Source organism: Lissotriton vulgaris, chromosome 1_1, assembly GCF_964263255.1.
Source record: "Lissotriton vulgaris chromosome 1_1, aLisVul1.2, whole genome shotgun sequence".
Lineage (NCBI taxonomy): Eukaryota > Metazoa > Chordata > Amphibia > Caudata > Salamandridae > Lissotriton > Lissotriton vulgaris.
In genome coordinates this window covers 1,587,268,155-1,587,286,549 of record NC_141685.1, presented here as the reverse complement: position 1 = coordinate 1,587,286,549, position 18,395 = coordinate 1,587,268,155, and the positions used below count along the sequence as shown (strand labels likewise).

Genomic DNA, 18,395 nt, shown 5'->3' with positions numbered 1-18,395 from the left:
ATCTTCCACATAGCCGCCGCCACCATCGCTCCAGACTACGATGCACCATCAACGCCACCTTCGAAACTAGCATCTTTCCCGACGACACGCTTAAGTCAGACCCCTACTCAAGAAGCCCTCAGCAGATACCACGGACTTCAAGAACTACCGACCCATCTCCCTCCTCCTCCCTCTGCGGCTAAAGTCACAGAGACGATTGTCAATGTCCAACTAATGAAATTCATTGGAGAAAACTCCATCCTCCACCCCTCCCAATCCTGATTCCGCAGCAACCACAGCACTGAGACTGCTCTACTCACCGCCACAGAAGACATCTGCACCCTCCTCGACCAAGGATACACTGGAACCCTGATCCTACTCAGTCTCTCTGCAGCCTTCGACACTGTCTCCCACCACACTCTCACCGCCAGACTCCATGAAGCCGGCATACAGGGATCCACTATCGACTGCTCTGCTCCTTTCTCACCTGCAGAACCCAAATAATCAGACTTCCACCCTTCCTCTCCGAACCCACGGAAATCAACTGCGGATTACCTAAAGGATCGTTGCTCAACCCCACGCTCTTCAACATCTACATGGCCCCTCTCGCCGCTATCGTCAGACAACACGGACTCAGCATAGTATCCTACACCGACAACACACAGCTCATCCTCTCCCTCAACAAGGACCCCATCACCACCAGACTCAACTTCCAGGAAGGAATGAAAGACGTCACATCCTGGATGAGCAGCAGATGCCTGAAGCTCAACTCGGAAAAGACAGAAGTCCTCGTCCTCGGACCCTCCCCCTCTGCATGGGACAATTCTTGGTGGCCCACCGCCCTCGGCAGCCCCTCCACTTCTACAGACCACGCCCGAAACCTCGTCATTGTACTCGACTCCTCCCTCTCCATGACCCGATAGGTCAACACCATCACCTCCACCTGCTTCAACACCCTCTGCCGAAAGACCTTCAAATGGATCCCCCTCAATCAAGGAAGACCATCACCCATGCACTCATAACCAGCAGACAGGAGTACGGAAATGCCCTCCACGCCGGGCTCAACAGGTCTCTGCTCCGCAAACTCCAAACCATGCAGAACACCGCAGCCAGACTCATCCTCTACATTCCTCGACGGGAGCACATCACCCAGCACCTGCCTCACCTCCACTAGCTCCCCGTCGAGAAAAGAGTAACTTACAAGATATTCACCCACACCTACAAATGCCTCAACAACACCGGACCCTAATACCTCAACAACAGAATCTCCTTCTATGTACCCAAGAGAAACCTCCGATCCGCTCACCTCTCTCTCGACGAAACCCCACGCATCTGCAGAGCAAGAAAAGGTGGAAGAATCTTCTCCTACATTGCAGCCAAGACCTGGAACGGGCTGCCAACCAACATCAGATGACCCTACACATTTTCAGTAAGCCCCTCAAGACCTGGCTCTTAGACTGACCGGAGTTGCTCCCCCACCAACCACCCCCACGCCTTGAGGCCCTCAAGTGTGAGTAGCGCGCTTCTAATTACCCTGATTGATTGATTGAGGGGGGCCATGTAGATGTTGATGAGGGTGGGGCTGAGGGAGGATCCCTGGGGCACTCCACATCTGGTCTCTGTTGGTTCTGAAAGGTAGGGCGGCAGTCTGACTCTCTGGGTTCTGCCTGTGAGAAATGAGCATATCCAGTCAAGGTCCTTTCCGCGGATGCTGGCATCATGGAGTCTGGTGGCAGATAGTGTCTAAGGCAACTGAGAGGTCCAGGAGGATTAGGGCTGCGTATGTTGTCTGTGGCGGCGAGTAGAGCAGTCTCAATCCTGTGGTTGTTTCTGAATCCGTATTGGGAGGTGTCCAGGACGTTGTTGGCTTCAGAGAAGTTTGCTAGCTGGGTGTTGACGGCCTTTTTCGATGACCTTGGCTGCGAATCGAAGTAGGGAGATGGACAAGAAATTCTGAGGGTCTGTCGTGTCTGCGGAGGGTTTCTTCAGAAGGGGGTTGACTTCGGCGTGTTTCCAGTCGTCAGAGAATGTGGCGGTTTCGAGGGAGCAGTTTATTGTCTGGCTTTGTTCGGGTGTGATGGGCGTGGTGGCTTCTGGAAGATGTGGGGTGGGCAGGGGTCTGATTGTGCTCCGGAGTGGATGTTCTTCATGGTCTTTAGGGTGTCTTCTGTCATGAGCGGGGTCCATGTGAGCAGGGTCTATTGTGTGGCATTGCTGGGGGTGGTAGCTGGAGAGGTGCTGAGGTCTTGATTGTCGAAGATGTTGTAGATCATCTTAATCTTGAGGTAAAAAAAGGTGTTGAGTCTGTTGCAGAGGTCTTGGGAGGGTGGGACATTTCGCTGTTGGGTTTGGCAAAGTCCTTTATGATGGAGAAGAGTTCTTTGGTGTTGCGGGCGGTGGTGAGGATTCTTTCTTGGAGGAAGTTCTTCTTTGTGGATTTGATGAGTTGGTGGTGTGCTATGGTGGCTCCTCTGTAGGCGGTGCATGTTTCTGGGGTTCTTTTGTTCCTCCATTTCTTTTCGAGCCATTGGCATGAGGGCTTGGATTCTTGGATTGCAGGGCTTGCATGCTTTCTTGATGTGTTGTCCTGTGTCTTTCTTGAGCGGGGCCGGTGTGTCGACGCAGTTCGTGATCCAGCTGTGTAGGTTGCAAGGCCAGGTGTTAGCATCTGGTATCGATAGTGATGGGGTGCTGATTAGGGCGGAGGTGAGTTTAAGCTTTGATGACTTTGTTCCACCCTCCAAGAGGGAGGCGGTGGGCATGCTTGTGTATGGTTGGTTTTCTGAAGGAGAAGTGGATGCAGTGGTGGTTTGTCCAGAGGAGTTCCATGGTGTGGCTGTAGGCGACGCTGTTTGCTTATGCGAAGACGGTCGAGTGTGTGTTCTGCTGTGGGCGGTGATTTTCGGTAGTCTGGGGGCTGGTGCTTGGGTCTGGAGGTGTGTGAAGGTGCAGTAGCAGTGTTGACAGATGAGCGGGCCTTGGGTGTTGCTTGGCGTCGCAAGCTAGCAGCTGTTGCTGCATCCGGGGTTGAGAGCATGGAGAGTGCTGGAATCGTAGCGGAGACGGGTTGGAGGACCAGTGTACCTGGCGCTGGTCGCGGTCGGGTTGCAAATGCGTGTGGACGGGCTTGCCTTTGGTGGCTAGCGGCGCGGCCGCAGAGTGGCTGCCATTAAGTAGGGGTCGGGGATGGCGGTCAGCTGGAAGGACACACTGGAGTGGGGACGGGCCGCAGGAGTGGTGGAGAAAAAGTGTGAGATAGAAAAAGAAGAGAGCAGAGAGAGAAAAGATGGAACAGAGAAAAAAAGCCAAGAGAGGTTGAAGAGCAGAAGAGCTGAGTGCTCTCCCACTGGACCTTCAGGGATAAGGCGCAGGCAGGAGCCTGCAGGTGGAGGAGGGCCTCAAACACCCAGCAAACGGTGAATTGAGGGACTCAGAGGGTAGCACTTAGTGGTGGAGCTGCACGGGAGGAGAGCTGTTACACTGACCAGATACATGTTCTCTCACACACACGCACAAACCCGAAGAATAAGTGTTCAATTAAGTAATGCCAATTTGACAGAAAGGCAAAATAAAGAAGCAAATTCGGTACAGCTTCTAGAACGTGTAAATACTTCAGACATATCTGATCCTTGCCTGGAGGGAGTGTTGTTAAGGCATTGTTAAGGCATTTAACATTTCATTAGTCTACTTCAAATGATACTTTGGTATTCAAACACAATTAAAATGTTCCTAAGAAAATGTGGTGGTTTCAGTATAACTTGCCATAAAATATGTGCAACAATTCTTGTTGTATGTTATTTTGTACTTCTGATACTATAAATGAGATTCCTGCACAGGTGAACATGCACGACGTCTGACCTTTTCCAAGCCCACTTGTTTTGAGTCCATGAGAATTAAGACACTTTCTATTCAGCGACAAAGTTTTGACACCGTCATTTGTTTTTCTTTTTTTTAGGATTTGAATAAACGCTTGTCGTTACCTGCTGATATCCGGATACCTGACGGGTACCTAGAAAAGCTGCAGATAAACAGCCCACCATTTGATCAGCCACTGAGTCGGCGGTCTCGAAGAGCATCCTTAGTAAGTTATATTTTTCTCTCGCTAACCGTTTACATTGCTGGGATAAGGACCAATCCGCCAACGATTAGTAACATCATTGCTTTTGCTCCTTCAACATACCTTAGTTCGAGTCAGTGGTGAATGTGAGGGACTGATGAAGGCTGTAAACTTGTACAATAGTTGTTAATGTTGTTTCCACTGTGTTTCGGTTTGATGACCGTTGAAATGCACTTTACATTGGCTTAAAATTTATTTTTTTGAATCCATGATCTGTAGTAAGCCAGAAAAAAAGGTTACAGCTTGCTGATCCCTACTAGGCAAGACTTTCAATAACTTGAGCTGGAAACATCCAGTTTTTGCCACATCTTTAGACCCTTTTGTCCTCTGGTGCTGATTATGGAAGAAACAAGAAAACTCCCTAAAGCTATATTTTTGCAGTTCCCTTTGAAATTGTCAGAGTAACTCCTGGCAGGAAGAACGCTTGAAATACAACTTGTTGAAACCATCAAGGCCCAGTTTATGTTCGGTGTTGCCCTCCTCTCCAGATGCCGTTGAGTCTCCTTGAGTAAAAATGTAGTCTAGAGAGAGGCTGCATTCCTAATAACCTACCCAGTTACCGGTTCTGTAGTGTGAGTGGTAGAGCTGGGCTGTGCCATATTATGTTTTTCCTAAAGGGAGCAGAGATAGCCATCTCTGCCACACTGCCTTGCTTTCACTTTTACTCACAAGGACAATCAGAGGGCAGCTTCTTCACAACATAGAGATGGGGAACACACACACCTACCCACCCCTTATATTCCCGGAAATTGGCTCGGATATTGCTCTTCACTTGAAATCAGTTAGACAGGTTATTGTTGCTTCCACCTGACATTGTAGCACAGTTGTCAGGGATCAGGCTTGGAGTTGCCTATTCTAAACACAAGAAGTAATTCTCACCACTTGAGGACTTGGGGAGATGAAGGTCTCAAGCCCTCCCTTCAAGCTCTCTCATCAATACCAGCCAAGCCATAGCTGGGGTGTATTCGCTGAAGAAGGCGAATATCCTTATCCCATGTAGAGTTGTTGATCAGTGTGTGTTTTCTTTCTGGCTGTCTCTGACTTCTGTATCTGCCTAGCTTGGCTGACACTTGTCCACATCCTTCTTCAAATGTTTTCAGCGTTTTTCAATTATCTTTGCATTGAAAGGAGTTTATCTGAGAAGGAACTTATCTACATTCATCATATTTCAATATTTGCGTTACGCAAAGAGTTAGAAAAGTGTTAGTTTTATTGTACTGGTAAATTTTTGTAGAGCTTTGAAGATTTGTTGCAAATCATCTGGTTGAAAATTGTCAGGGGCGTGGAATGTCCTAGGATTCCCCCTACCCCCCTTTGCTTCAGAATGAAGGACACATTGATATGGACCAATCATATCTTGTTTATGAACACTACATAAGAGTATTTCAGGGCACATCTCACTCTGTTAAAACAGTTTAGGAGCTCTATACTAGACAAATGACTATGTGTACATAGATGTTTTGAATATTTTTCTGACCAACCTGGAAGAGTCTATCGGTCCTATTTTTTTCGGAGCTCCTTCTTTGAAGGTAGTGTAGTGGGGTTGGAGGCAGGAAACTCACAGAAGCGTCACTTTTTTTTTTATCCAAGTAGGCTTTATTGGAATAAAGCAAGTAGCGGTACAGATAGGAGCCAATGGCAGAGGCAGCTGCATGGCGAGGCACCAAGAAGCAACTGCCAGAGCCAGGGTGGAACACAGCATGACTTAATGGGAATTCCATGAAAACAGGATTAAAGAAACAGTGAACAACTTATCACATACCCCATAAACATAAAAAAACAATAAAAACAGGACGATTAATACAAAACATAGTCATGCAATTTGATAGGTAACCTACAAACCCTCTCCACTCTCAAATGAAGAATGAAGAGGTGAAACGGAGCTTGAACAGTTTAGAGATAAAGAAAGCATAGCTTCCCCAGAATTCTCACTAGGTTCATTCTTGAAATTTATAGTATCAAAACCAGGACCAAAATTAAAATCGGAATCATCATCAGACCTATTGGCATAAACTTTTTTTTAAATCTCAACTTGTGTGTCAGTAACTTTCTCCAGTATTGAAACTTTCATAGATTCACATGCTTGTATCTTCCCCGTCGTCATGGTGGGAGTCTCACGGGAACAGAATGACTATAGCGGTATCATAGAGTAAAACACTGCATAGAAAGTCCCATAGGGGACCATAATATTTGGTTGCCAACCGCCTCATTATTTGGACCAAAACTCAGCCAATCAGCTGCCAGCCCTGACATCATGCTCCCCAGCAGAGCCATCATACCTCCGCAACCGCGGTCTCTCGCTCCAACGCTAAGCGTTGAATCAGGCGCTAAGAACGCTAAGCGTTGGAGCGAGAGACCGCGGTTGCGGCTACGCTTACAATTTGCAGTGAACCAACGCGGATGAATTCTCTCCGCAAAGGGCTTTTGAATTATGTCACGTTGACGGCCTGATTCATCTTGCAGGGTTTCGACATTAACGCGGACGAACTCTCACCGCGAAAGGCCACGATACCTACACCAACCGCCTGACTGATCGATAACTGAGGGTGCTTACTTCGCCCTACAAGTCCACCAATTAGGAAGGACTGGCATTAACCTTAAACAAAGAAAGGAAATATTCGGCTCCAATTAACTGCTGACTACACGAAAGTTGTTCCTTCAGATTCTTTATATTAGACGCCGGTGGGCCTGAATATCCATGAATTATCTTGCCCCACCATCCCTCTCGTCGTGATGAAGACCCCGTTGTAAGGGTTCAAATCAACCTTCCATGTAGGGGTCGAAACGTCGACGGCTCTACCTACCCTATCATCCGGCACTATCCAAGATTAGATTACTCATGACTGTGACCGCAGAATGATTTGTTTATTTGTTTCATTATATTGGCCTGAATAAGTTACAGCCTTTTATAATTCACAATGAATGTTTTGTATTTGAATATATAATTTGGTTTCTTCTTTTTCAATTCACTTTACCCTTTTCATCTCACACTTCACACTTCTTTTCCCTCTTCCCTGTGTTTGGGGCTTTAATGTTTTTATACTGCAAAAATTGAATTGAACAGACAGCACATTGTGATGCAATGACAATGTTGGCTTCATTAAATATGATGAATTCTACTACTATTTTTTTGCATTGATTTGATAAAGTAATTTGCGTACTTCTGTGTTACGTTTTCCTCCTGGGACCCCTCTATATATGTATTGCCTAGCACCCAGGTCCCAGTGACTCTTTGGGTAAAACCCCCCTTGGTAACATAATAGAAGACAGTGGCTTCCTCACAGCGCCCGCCACTGGTTCAAGCTCTAACAACCATTATCTGACTCTGTTTTACCAAGCATGGAGGTCAATTACAACGAACAAATGGGTTTTGGACATTATTCATCAGGGCATACCCTGGAATTTATACAGAAGCCTCCAAATCAGCCTCCTATTCTCAGAAAACAACAGCACCTGTCCGCTCTTAAAACGGAAATTTTATCGCTCTTACAAAAGGAGGCAATAGAGGAAGTGCCACGTCTTCAACGAGGGAAAGGCTTTTATTTGCATTTCTTTCTAATAAAGAAGAAGCTTACAGGAAAATGGAGACCGGTAATGGACCTGAGAAGTTTGAACAAATTCATCAAAAAGATTTATTTTTCGAATGTTATCCCTTCAAGAAATAATACGACTTCTTTGCAGAGGGGACTACTTGGCATCCCTGGACCTTTTAGATGCTTATTTTCACATTCCGATCCACATAAAACACAGAAAATGTCTTGCCATTCGGTCTGAAATCGGCCCCAAGGGTTTTTACAAAGTGTATGGCGCCAGTGGCAGCTCACTTAAGGCTTCAAGGTCTCCAAGTCTTCCCGTACCTAGACGACTGGCTCATAACAGGTGCTTCGCTTCAGGAAAAACAGCTCTCTCTGCAGTGTTGCATGGATCTCTTCAGTCGTCTGGGTCTAAGAGTCAATCTGGAAAAGTCATGTCGTATCCCGTCGCAATCTCTTCAGTTTCTGGGAGCCATGCTCCGCACAAGAGAAGCGAAAGCTTATCCATCAGAGGAACGCGTGCAAAAAATAATAAATCTGGCTTCTCATCTTCAAACAAGAAAGTTTACTTCGGCGAGAATCTACAAGTCACTATTGGGGATGATGTCTTCTTGTATCCCCTTGCTTCCCAATTGCAGGCTGCACATGAGGCCTCTTCAAGAGCTTCTGGACAAACAGTGGATTCAATCTCAAGGATCCTTCGAAGACCGAGTGTCTATCTCTCCTCAGATAAAAAAAAGCCTTGTCATGGTGGACATTCAGAAAACACTTAACAAAAGGCCTGCTATTCAAACCTCAGCGTTACAATTATGTAATGATGACAGACGCATCTCTGCAAGGTTGGTGGCACATCTCCAAGAATTAGAAATACAAGGTCATTGGTCAGAAGAAGAAACTCATCTTCATATCAACCTACTAGAGTTAATGGCAGTGTTCTTGGGATTACAGGCGTTTCTACCCAGGATCAGAGGTTCCACGATTCTGGTCAGGACCGACAGTACGACTACCATGTTTTAACTACTAAAACAAGGGGGTACAAGGTCGGAACTTCTCTCAAAACAAGCGCAAGAAATTTGGAGGTGGTTGCTACTCTACAACATCTCGCTGTGAATCAGGCCAGATGCGTTTCAGGACATAGGTGTCCTTTCTTCAGTGGCAAGTGTAGAAAACAACAGAAGCGGCAAAAGTCGGCACTTAAATATTCACAGTCCTGCCCCGGTGGGCGTGGCCAACCACATGGCCTCCTGGATCTTGAAGTGACATTATTCCTCTAGTGAGTCCGCACCTAGTTGTTTCCCCATACCACAAATAATAATCTGTTGTTTTCTACACTTGCCACTGAAGAAAGGACACCTATGTCCTGAAACGCGTCTGGCCTGATTTATTTTGCTGTGTGCCTGTTTGAAAATCCCTGCTGGCAAGCTGCAATTAAAGATATTTGAACTACTTTTGTTTGTGTAGTGGCCTCTCTCCGTGGGGTGCTCGTTGTTGGATATATATATATTGAACTACTTTTGTTTGTGTAGTGGCCTCTCTCCGTGGGGTGCTCGTTGTTGGATATATATATATTTACATTCTGTCTGGTCAATGGACATGCTTTGTGTAACATTTTGAAAATATTATATATTTTTGATTGTGAATATATGAAAATAGGAGCAGAGCCCACAAAGGCTGTGAGGTTCTATCCTGAGCAACGCTCCTTGTAATAAGTACTGCTCGCTATTCTGATACAAGCAGGTGAATCTATGAAAGATTCAATACTGGAGAAAAAAACTAGTTACTTACCTGTACACTATGGTTCTCCAGTATTATCGTTCATAGATTCACATGTGGCCCTCCCACCTCCCCGTTACTCAGGTAGACCTCTTATCTCTGGATATATCCTTGGCTCTCACACGGGTCTGGAAATCTGAGGTATGATGGCTCTGCTGGGGAGTGGGATGTCACGGCTGGTAGCTGATTGGCTGAGTTTTGGTTCAAATAATGAGGAGGTTTTGGCAACCAAATATTATGGTCCCCTATGGGACTTTCTATGCAGCGTTTTACTCTATGATACTTCTATAGTCATTCTGTTACCGTGAGACTCCCACCATGACGACTGGGAAGATACAAGCATGTGAATCTATGAAAGATAATACTGGAGAACCATAGTGTACAGGTACGTTTTTTGGTGACTTTGACAACGTGGACTGGAAGAGTGTACTTAGACTGGCCTTTGCAAACTTTGTAGAGCTTCTAGATAAGAACCCAATCATTCATTGTTACATCAACACATTTGGTTTAGAAACACTATCAAAAGTTTTCTTCTGCAATAACTGCTTGGCAGCGACCCTGTTCTTAACTAATTGAAGATCTTCCAAATAATTTCTTCTTTGAGACAAATCAGAACCCACTGCTAAGTCACTAAACCACTTCGGCATCATCTTGGATTTAGCTTCCTTAAAGGGTGTAACACCAGTGTTGGAATGAGGTGCTGTCAGAATGCCCATACCTTTTTTTGCAAAAAATCACTCACATCAACATTAGCTGCATATCTAATGGGAAATTGCAGTCATATCACAAGATAGTTATATAGAGAAATTCAAGTTCATACAATTGATGATTGTAGATAGAGCATATTGTAGATAGAGAATATACATTATGTGTAATCGGATAGATTACATGTAATGTACCGCGCAGTATCGGACTGCTGCCCAAGATGCCATGCTCCACAAGCGAAATTATTCCATTCACTGTGGAGCTGCCCTAGAATAGTACATTATTTGTCTGAAGTGCACAAAATATTACACGCAATTGCACCGATATGAAATGACGACTCGCCAGAGTACTGTATATTGGGGTTAGGTCCTACAGGCAAGAAGCCAGGCCCAGTACACAAATTCATGAACCTTGCGCTTATATTGCCAAAAAATACTATTACAAGGCCATGGAAAGCGGCAAAGCCACCTAATATTACAGACTGGCACAAAGAAATTATGAGATGGGGTAGGGCAGAGGGTACGGAGATCAAACGGGAAGAACAAAAGGAGCTGCGTAAAAGGCTGATAACCCTAGACTGGAATGTACTGATGAAAGAGTTTGCCGCTATGGAGCTGAACACTAGTTGCATTCCTAGATGTTAGTAGGCGTTCTGTTGATGTGAAGGGAGACAATGGTTGTTTTTTTTCTCACTATTGGTACATTTACATTACATTTTTTTTGCTGGAGCAGGAAACACATGAAATTGTGTGGGAGTGCTTCTGATCTAAACATACGTGTGAATAATATTGCATAGCTGAGATGGTGGGTGGGTTAGGGAGGGACTGTTATTTCAAAGTTTTTTGGTATTATTGTTTATCTTATTATCTTCACAATGAATCGATATATTGTCGGAACTTGTACTGCAAACAATAGCTGGTCCAACACTAAGATGTAAGTGTCTCACAGGATTTCTAATAAGGCGACATAGGGGGCAAAATAGAGGTATTTAATGTTTGATGTAGGACATGACAATAACAGGTCGATGTGATGCTTTGTAATAGCATTATTGAAATATAACAAGAGATTCTGTATGCCCTTACTACTAATTGTTATGTCATATTGTGATACTTTTATGGAATGATAATAATATTTGTTTAAAAAAAAATCAACATTACCTGCAATGGCAGTGAACCCCTTCCTTGAGAAAATGATTAGCTCTCTCCACAAGTCCATTGGAGGCTGGACTATACAAAGCAACTTGACAGTGTTTGACCTCAAAAGTTTCTAGAAAGTTAGTAACTTGATGAGCAAGAAAAGGTTGACCATTATCTGTGACAACACAATTCGGAGCACCCTCAATCCTGAAAAGAATTTGAAGAAAAGAAATAACAGTAGAGGAATTGGCGGCTTGCACAAAAGAATAAGAAATCCATTTAGAGTGGTAATCGATAGCAACCAAGCAATATTTCCTTTCTGAAGGCAACAATGTGTAAGGCCTGAAAAATCCAAAGCATTCTTATCCCAGGGAGAATCTGGAAACGGAACTGGGAACAAAGGTTTCACAACACAACTTGGACAAATATCAAAACAAAGCGATACCTGTTTGTCCATGCCTGGCCACAAGTACATTTCTTTTAATTTTGTGCAAGCAACAGAAACCCTAAATCACCTTCATGAGCAATTTTTGGTAATCTTTTCTCTCAAGGAAACAGGAGGAACAAAAAGACCATTCCTCACACAAACTCCATTTTCAAAGAATAACTCTTCACTGATGTGTGCAAAACTTCTTAAATCATGACTAAGAGTCTTGCTAATAGGCCATTTGCTCCTGATGAACAGCTCTACTTCTTTTAAAGTCTCATCCCGTGCCATGGCAGATGACCATTCATCTTGTGAGATACTACCATTGCACATAGAAATTGCATCTACCAAACCAACAGCACAATCCTTGAGAAAATCATCTTCGCCTTCGCTAAAGTAAGGAAGGGGAATACGATAAAGACAATCTGCTTAGACGTTTTTACCTCCTTGGATATATTTCATAGCAAGATTATATATTGTAACTTGGAAAGTAATCTCACAAGCCTTGCAGACTATTTCCCTAATCCATTCCCGAACAACAAAAACACCAAAGGTTTGTGATCGGTGAAGACGTCACAACGAGAACCCCAAATGTTTGTTTTAAACATCTGAACTGCCCAAACAATGGCAAGGGCCTCCCGTTCAATTGTGCTCCAATTACATTCAGAACTTGTCCTTACCCTGTAGATGACACCAATATCGCTGATCAGCATTTGGGCGAATGGCTAACTAACTCTCTGGACTTACTGATTCCTAATAAAAGGAGGCTTGTCAGGGAGAGAAGAATTGGCTCTGCCCCCTGGTATACCCCGAACTTAGGAGTTTCAGAATCTCTTGTAAAAGGCTTGAACGTGCTTGGAGGAGAGAGCAGACGGAAGAAAGCCGGGCCAACTATAAAAGAGAGATGAGGAAATATAAAAGTGCACTGAAGGATGCTAAAAAGAACTTCTTTAGCGATAGGATTGAGAGGGCAAGTAATTCTTCAGGAGAATCGTTCAAAATTTTTAAGGAACTTCTGAAAGCCCCGGTCCCGCCAGTCGTGCATGATAATCCTAAAGAAAAATGTGAGGAACTGGCTAGTTTCTTCCATTCTAAAATAGAGAAAATATTATCCTCCTTGCCCGCTATCCCTCAAATCCCTGAGCCGGCTGCTAGTCCAATAAGATGCCCGATTGAGCTAGCCTCCTTTGGCCCCTTCTCGGAAGACGAGGTTATAAAAGTCCTGTTAGAGATGAAGAGTGGATCTCCGAGTGACCCAGTGCCCATAAAATACCTTAAGTTTGTGGCTAACACTTTGTCAACCCCGCTGACCGACCTCATGAATCTTTCACTCTCTCATGGCACAGTGCCCCAGAGATGGAAAAAGGCAGTGGTAAAAGCCTTATTGAAAAAAACAGGATTGGATCCATCCAACTTGACCAACTTCAGGCCAATTTCACTTCTGCCTGGGTTCTCAAAAGTTGCAGAGAAGCTGGTTAACCGTCAGCTCTCTTACCATCTAGAGTCCAACCACCTGTTGGGAGACTCCCAGACTGGTTTCCGCCCCGGCCAGGGAACGGACACAGCCTTGCTGGCAGTAGTGGAGGAAGCAAGGAGCACTCTAGATACAGGAGGGTCAGTGGCAGTGATCCTCCTGGACTTGAGTGCTGCCTTTGACACCGTGAGTCATCAGGTGCTCCTCCAACGTCTGTCAGAGGTAGGTGTCTCAGGGACGGCCCTGAAATGGTTGGGATCTTTTCTCTCCAACCGTTTCTACCAAGTCTGGGAAGGAGCAGAGCAGTCTGCCCTATTCCCTCTTCAATGTGGAGTCCCGCAGGGCTCATCGCTGAGCCCTACCTTATTTAATATATACATGACTCCACTTGAAAGAGTGGTCGCCCCTTCAGGGGTGAAGATCATCAGCTACGCTGATGATACTCAGCTGGTGGTGGGCCTCACTCAGTTGGCGGAACAACCTGAGGTGTTACACGACTGCCTTGCCAATGTCTATCGTTGGATGTCTAACTCTGCCCTAAAGCTTAATGGAGGAAAAACCGAGCTGATGCTCCTGGGTAATTCCAGTCCCTCCATTATTGCTAGCTGTTGGCCCCGGTCTCTTGGTGATCCACCATCTCCCAAGAAGGAGATCAAGTACTTGGGAGTATGGTTGGAGGAAGATCTGTCCTTCAGGACCCACGCCAGGAAGACCGCGGGGGTTTGCTTTGGTCTGCTGAGGTCAGCCCGAAAGGTGTTACCACTGCTTCCTGATCCAGCAAAGAAGCTTTTGATACGTGGTTAATCCTATCGAGGCTCGACTATGGGAATGCGCTGTTTCTCGGTGCTCCCGAAGCGACCTTTAAAACCCTCCAACAGGTGCAAAACGCAGCTGCGAGAGTCCTTATGGATGTTCCCAGAAGGCAGTCTGCCGCCCCGGCCCTCAAAACGCTTCACTGGCTCCCCGTGAAGGAGCGGGTGAAATTTAAAGCGCTATGCACCTCCCACAAAATCCTGCATGGCAAAGGCCCCCCCATCCTTTCTAACATGGCCCGTCCTTATAAGCCCCCACGCCTTTTGCGCTCGGACCAAAAACATCTTCTGCAGTCAGCGAGAGTAAGGAAAGCTCGTTCTGGGGGCAGGCGTTTCTCTGTGCAGGTGGCGACTCTTTGGAACTCTTTGCCACTCAAGATTCGCTCAGAGCCCAAGATCCTACTATTTAGGAAACTTCTTAAGACATATCTGTTTCCACAGTAGTGATTAGTTGAGTCTCTCCTTCTGGTCTGTTTGCGCCGGGATGCCCCCGGGTAAGCTGAGCGCGTTACAAATTTCATATAATAATAGGTGTTATGGCATGAGATGCAAAAGCAATAGTGTTCTCCTTACCATCCACCCACTGTGCAAAAACTGCACCAAGACCTTTTTGACTGGCATCCACAGTAATAAAGGAACTGCCGTTGGAAACAAATGGATGTAATGCAGGTTCGTTTATAACCAAAAGTGTCACCTTCTCAAAGATATTACGTAGTGTACCAGTCCATAAAAATGTTGTTCCTATTTTAAGACACCTCAGAGGTTGAACTAAATGTGCATAGCCAGGAACAAACCTAGCATAGTATTCACAGAGTCCAAGGAATGAGTGTAAAGCATCTTTGTCAACTAGAGGGGCGGCATTGCGAATTGTTTCTACATTGCAAAATTTAGGTTTAATACCTTCACTTGAAATTAGATGTCCAAGATACTCCACCTCACTAACCAGTAGCTTGCATTTGTTAGCTTTGACAGCCATTCCTTTATTTTGATTTTTAAAACCTTCTCTAGAATCTGCAAGTGTTCCTCCTTGATTTCTGTGTGGATCCAGATATCGTCTTGAAATGCTTGCACATGTGAGAGGCCACCAAAAAGGTCGAATTTGTGACACTTAACACATTTCTTACCTAAAGCTGGACAGTTAGAGTTGTTTTCATTATGGTTCCTGGAACCACAACTAAAGCAAATTAACTGATTCATAAAGGATTGATACCTAGAATACTTTTTTCAGAAGTTTGCTTCAAGTTAATGTCACATACAACATTCTCATCAGAAATGACATTCACAGTAGGAAGTAGTGCCGGATGAATCGTGGCTTGAGCAGGAATAATCATGGCTTGGTTGGAGTGATTGGACAAAACATTAGAAGTAACAATTGATCTTTCGATGCTTTTGGCAATGTCAATCGTTTCAGCTAAAGTGGGATTGCAAGAAGTAAGAAGACGCATTTGAATCTTTTTAGAGTAACAATAGAAAACAAATCGGTCTCTAATATAAGTATCGACATTATGACCAAATTCAAATTTTTCAGCTGAAACTCCTAAAGTTGCCACATAATCTTCAACTGACTCTTCAGAGGACTGTTTACACATGGCGAAATTAAATCTCTCTAAAAGAACACTTGAAGAATCGGAATATTGCTTTCCCATGCGTAGTTTAGCTTCAAAATAACAGTTCCATAAAGCATCTTCAGATGTAGGATCAGGATAACGTGGAAGATTATCGAAAACTCTGTGGCCGCTGCTCCTAGATGATTAATAAGCAAAGCTAATTTTCTTGAGGCAGAGTAAACATCAGCATCAATGGCGGTGTGATAGTTTTCAAAATCTGTTAGCCACTCTGACCACGTCATATCAGGTTTGCCTGGTTTCAGTAAGAAAGGTGCAGGCTGAATGACACCTTGACTGCTGGCCATAATAAAATGTATATAAACCAAAAACAAATCGCCCTTAAAACAGTAATGCTGAGAAAAGGTCTTGAATAGTATGCACTATTGACATGAAAACCAGAGAATATGCAGGTAAATTCCTTCAAAATAAAATATGAAATAAATGGTGTGTGAATCAACGAAGTATGAAGGTAATACACACTTGTACGTGTTGCAATGAAATATGCAATAAATGTGTGAGACTTCCTTCGTGGGTACGTTCAAAGAAGCAGAAGAATGCGCATGAAAGACTCAAAATTCTAAAGACACATGAATTGAAGATGACGAAGGTGAGGGCAAGCGCACAAGCAGGCAGCGTGTGGTTATTTGAAAATGGCGCACGCGGGTGACCAACTGCAGGAGGGGGTCCAAAGCAGCAGCAAATGGGAAGAAAATGACCCACCTCGTATAAACGGCTCCAAATTTCCATGGCAGGCCGCTCAATGAATATAGATGCAGGGGGAAGGCCGGTGGGCTCCTGTAAATTTGCCAAGTGGCACGGGATACAAATAGTGAGGCCAACGCCACTCCTGGTCCCAAAATGTAGTTGGGTTGGAGGCATGAAACTCACAGAAGTGTCACTTTTAATCCAAGTAGGCTTTATTGGAATAAAGCAAGTAGCGGTAAAGATAGGAGCCCACGGCAGAGCAACTGCACGGCCAGGGACCAAGAAGCAACTGCCAGAGCCAGCCAGGGTGGAACATAGAATGACATAATGGGAATTCCATAAAAACATTCTAAGGATTAAAGAAACGGTGAACAACTTGCCACAGGTAGCCCACAGTTTCACCCTAGTGAGCCCAGAAGCTCTTGTCATCATCCTGATGTCTAAGATTTTTTAATTATTTCTGCTTGAGCCCCAGCCAAGGTTTGTACTAGAAGAACACCAAATGGCATCATCCATGAGAGGGTATGAAATGTTTCAAATGAGGAATCCTCGCAGTTGTGACTCAAAGTAGTAATCGCAAGGCTCTAGATTTCATTTTTCTGCTAGAAAACCCTCTCATGTGCAGGAGTTGATTAGATTAGTGAATCACTCTGAACATTTTTCTGTTTAAGTAATCATGATTGGACTAATTCTCTGTGTAAGGTTATACAAGACATATATATCTGATGAGTTCAACAGCAGCTACTACCAACCGTTTGTTAAATACCTTCAAAGCAAAGGCAATACAGTTGACTGTGTCGAACTCTTGGTATAAACTTCAGGACACGCTAGGACCTGCCAGCACTTGGAGGTATGGTGATGTGTGACGGCACATCCTTCCTTAAAGAAAACCCTCCCAACTGTAAGCCAGGTACCTTTCCTGAATACAATTCTTTTGTCAGTAAGATGTACAAACTTGTGGAAATTAATCGAACTTTATAGTGTGCAAACATGTTTAGCTTGCAGTGTAGGATGCATTGCTGTTTGAATTTCCCTCTTTCCAGCAGATGTACACTGGACGTCTGTGCTTGTCATGTCATTACTGTGGCAACCATGGCATCTAATGCTTTCTGGTGTCTGTTGCTGACTAGCTCTACTAATCCCTGGTTGCACAAATCAAGATCTAGCTAAAGAAGGGAAATTAATATATTGGTAGTAGGCGGCTCCACAGTAACAAAGCATTGACTGAATAGGAATACTTTTCAGTAGGCTCGCATCTAGAATTGTTGCAGAAATCCACATGGGTAAGTCAGAATGCCTACCACGATGTAAATTGTTGGGTGGAGCGGATTTTAGGCCCAAATCGTTCATAATTTGAATAAAAGGAAGTTACAAAAAATATAAGCACACAATTAACCGCTGAGCCCTTTATTTTCCCCTTTTATCTCATCATTTGCCCTTGTATTTTGTTGAAACTATCTTGCCCATTTCTAATCAAATTGACTGCTGGAATAATAGCTGTAAGTACCAGGTCGTTTTGTATCGCAAGAGTTGCTTGATTTTGTTTTTGATAAGCATGGAGCCGTGTTAAAAAGTGTCTTTATCCTTACATTTATATATTTCTGACGTTTCCAAATTACTTGGTAAATCAGACTTTTTAGCAGAACCATTCAACCATTCAAATTGCTGGAATTGTTCTTTATTGTATTTATTTACTTTTGATTTGCAGTGCCTGTGCTCTGTTCCCTTTGCTTCGGATTGTTTCTTTTTTCTGATTGATTGTACGATTCTGCCCGGGAAAAAAGCCAATATGTACACTCAAATTCCATAGGATCAAAAGCATATCTGTGTTTTGAAGCGATGGTTGAACAGTTAATATTCTAATTATTTTGCACTTGGTACATGGTCTTCCTTCAGCTGGTTTTAAAAATCTTCTCTTGTTTTAATTTATTCAACCTACAAAGTAAAATGCTGCCATTAGTATTTGTATGTATTAATTCCCCGTGCATCTTGAGTCTGTGTTTTGGTGGAACTTGGTAAGTTACAAGTACCCATAAAGCAAACAACAGAGTTGTGTATTCAAAATTGGAAACACATTTAAAATTACTTGAGTGCGATAGAGTGAGGTGAAAGCCATGCGTATTTGAA

General features: G+C 44.2%; 1 protein-coding gene across 2 annotated transcripts in view; it reads left to right on the top strand.

The window, feature by feature from the left end:
• CDK17 (cyclin dependent kinase 17) overlaps positions 1–18,395 on the top strand; it is a 574,256-nt gene that overhangs the window by 435,786 nt on the left and 120,075 nt on the right. For both annotated transcript variants that reach the window (XM_086918156.1, XM_086918151.1), the window contains exon 6: positions 3,935–4,060. In XM_086918156.1, coding sequence (XP_086774282.1) covers positions 3,935–4,060 — 126 coding nt within the window. The remainder of the gene's footprint in view (positions 1–3,934; positions 4,061–18,395) is intronic.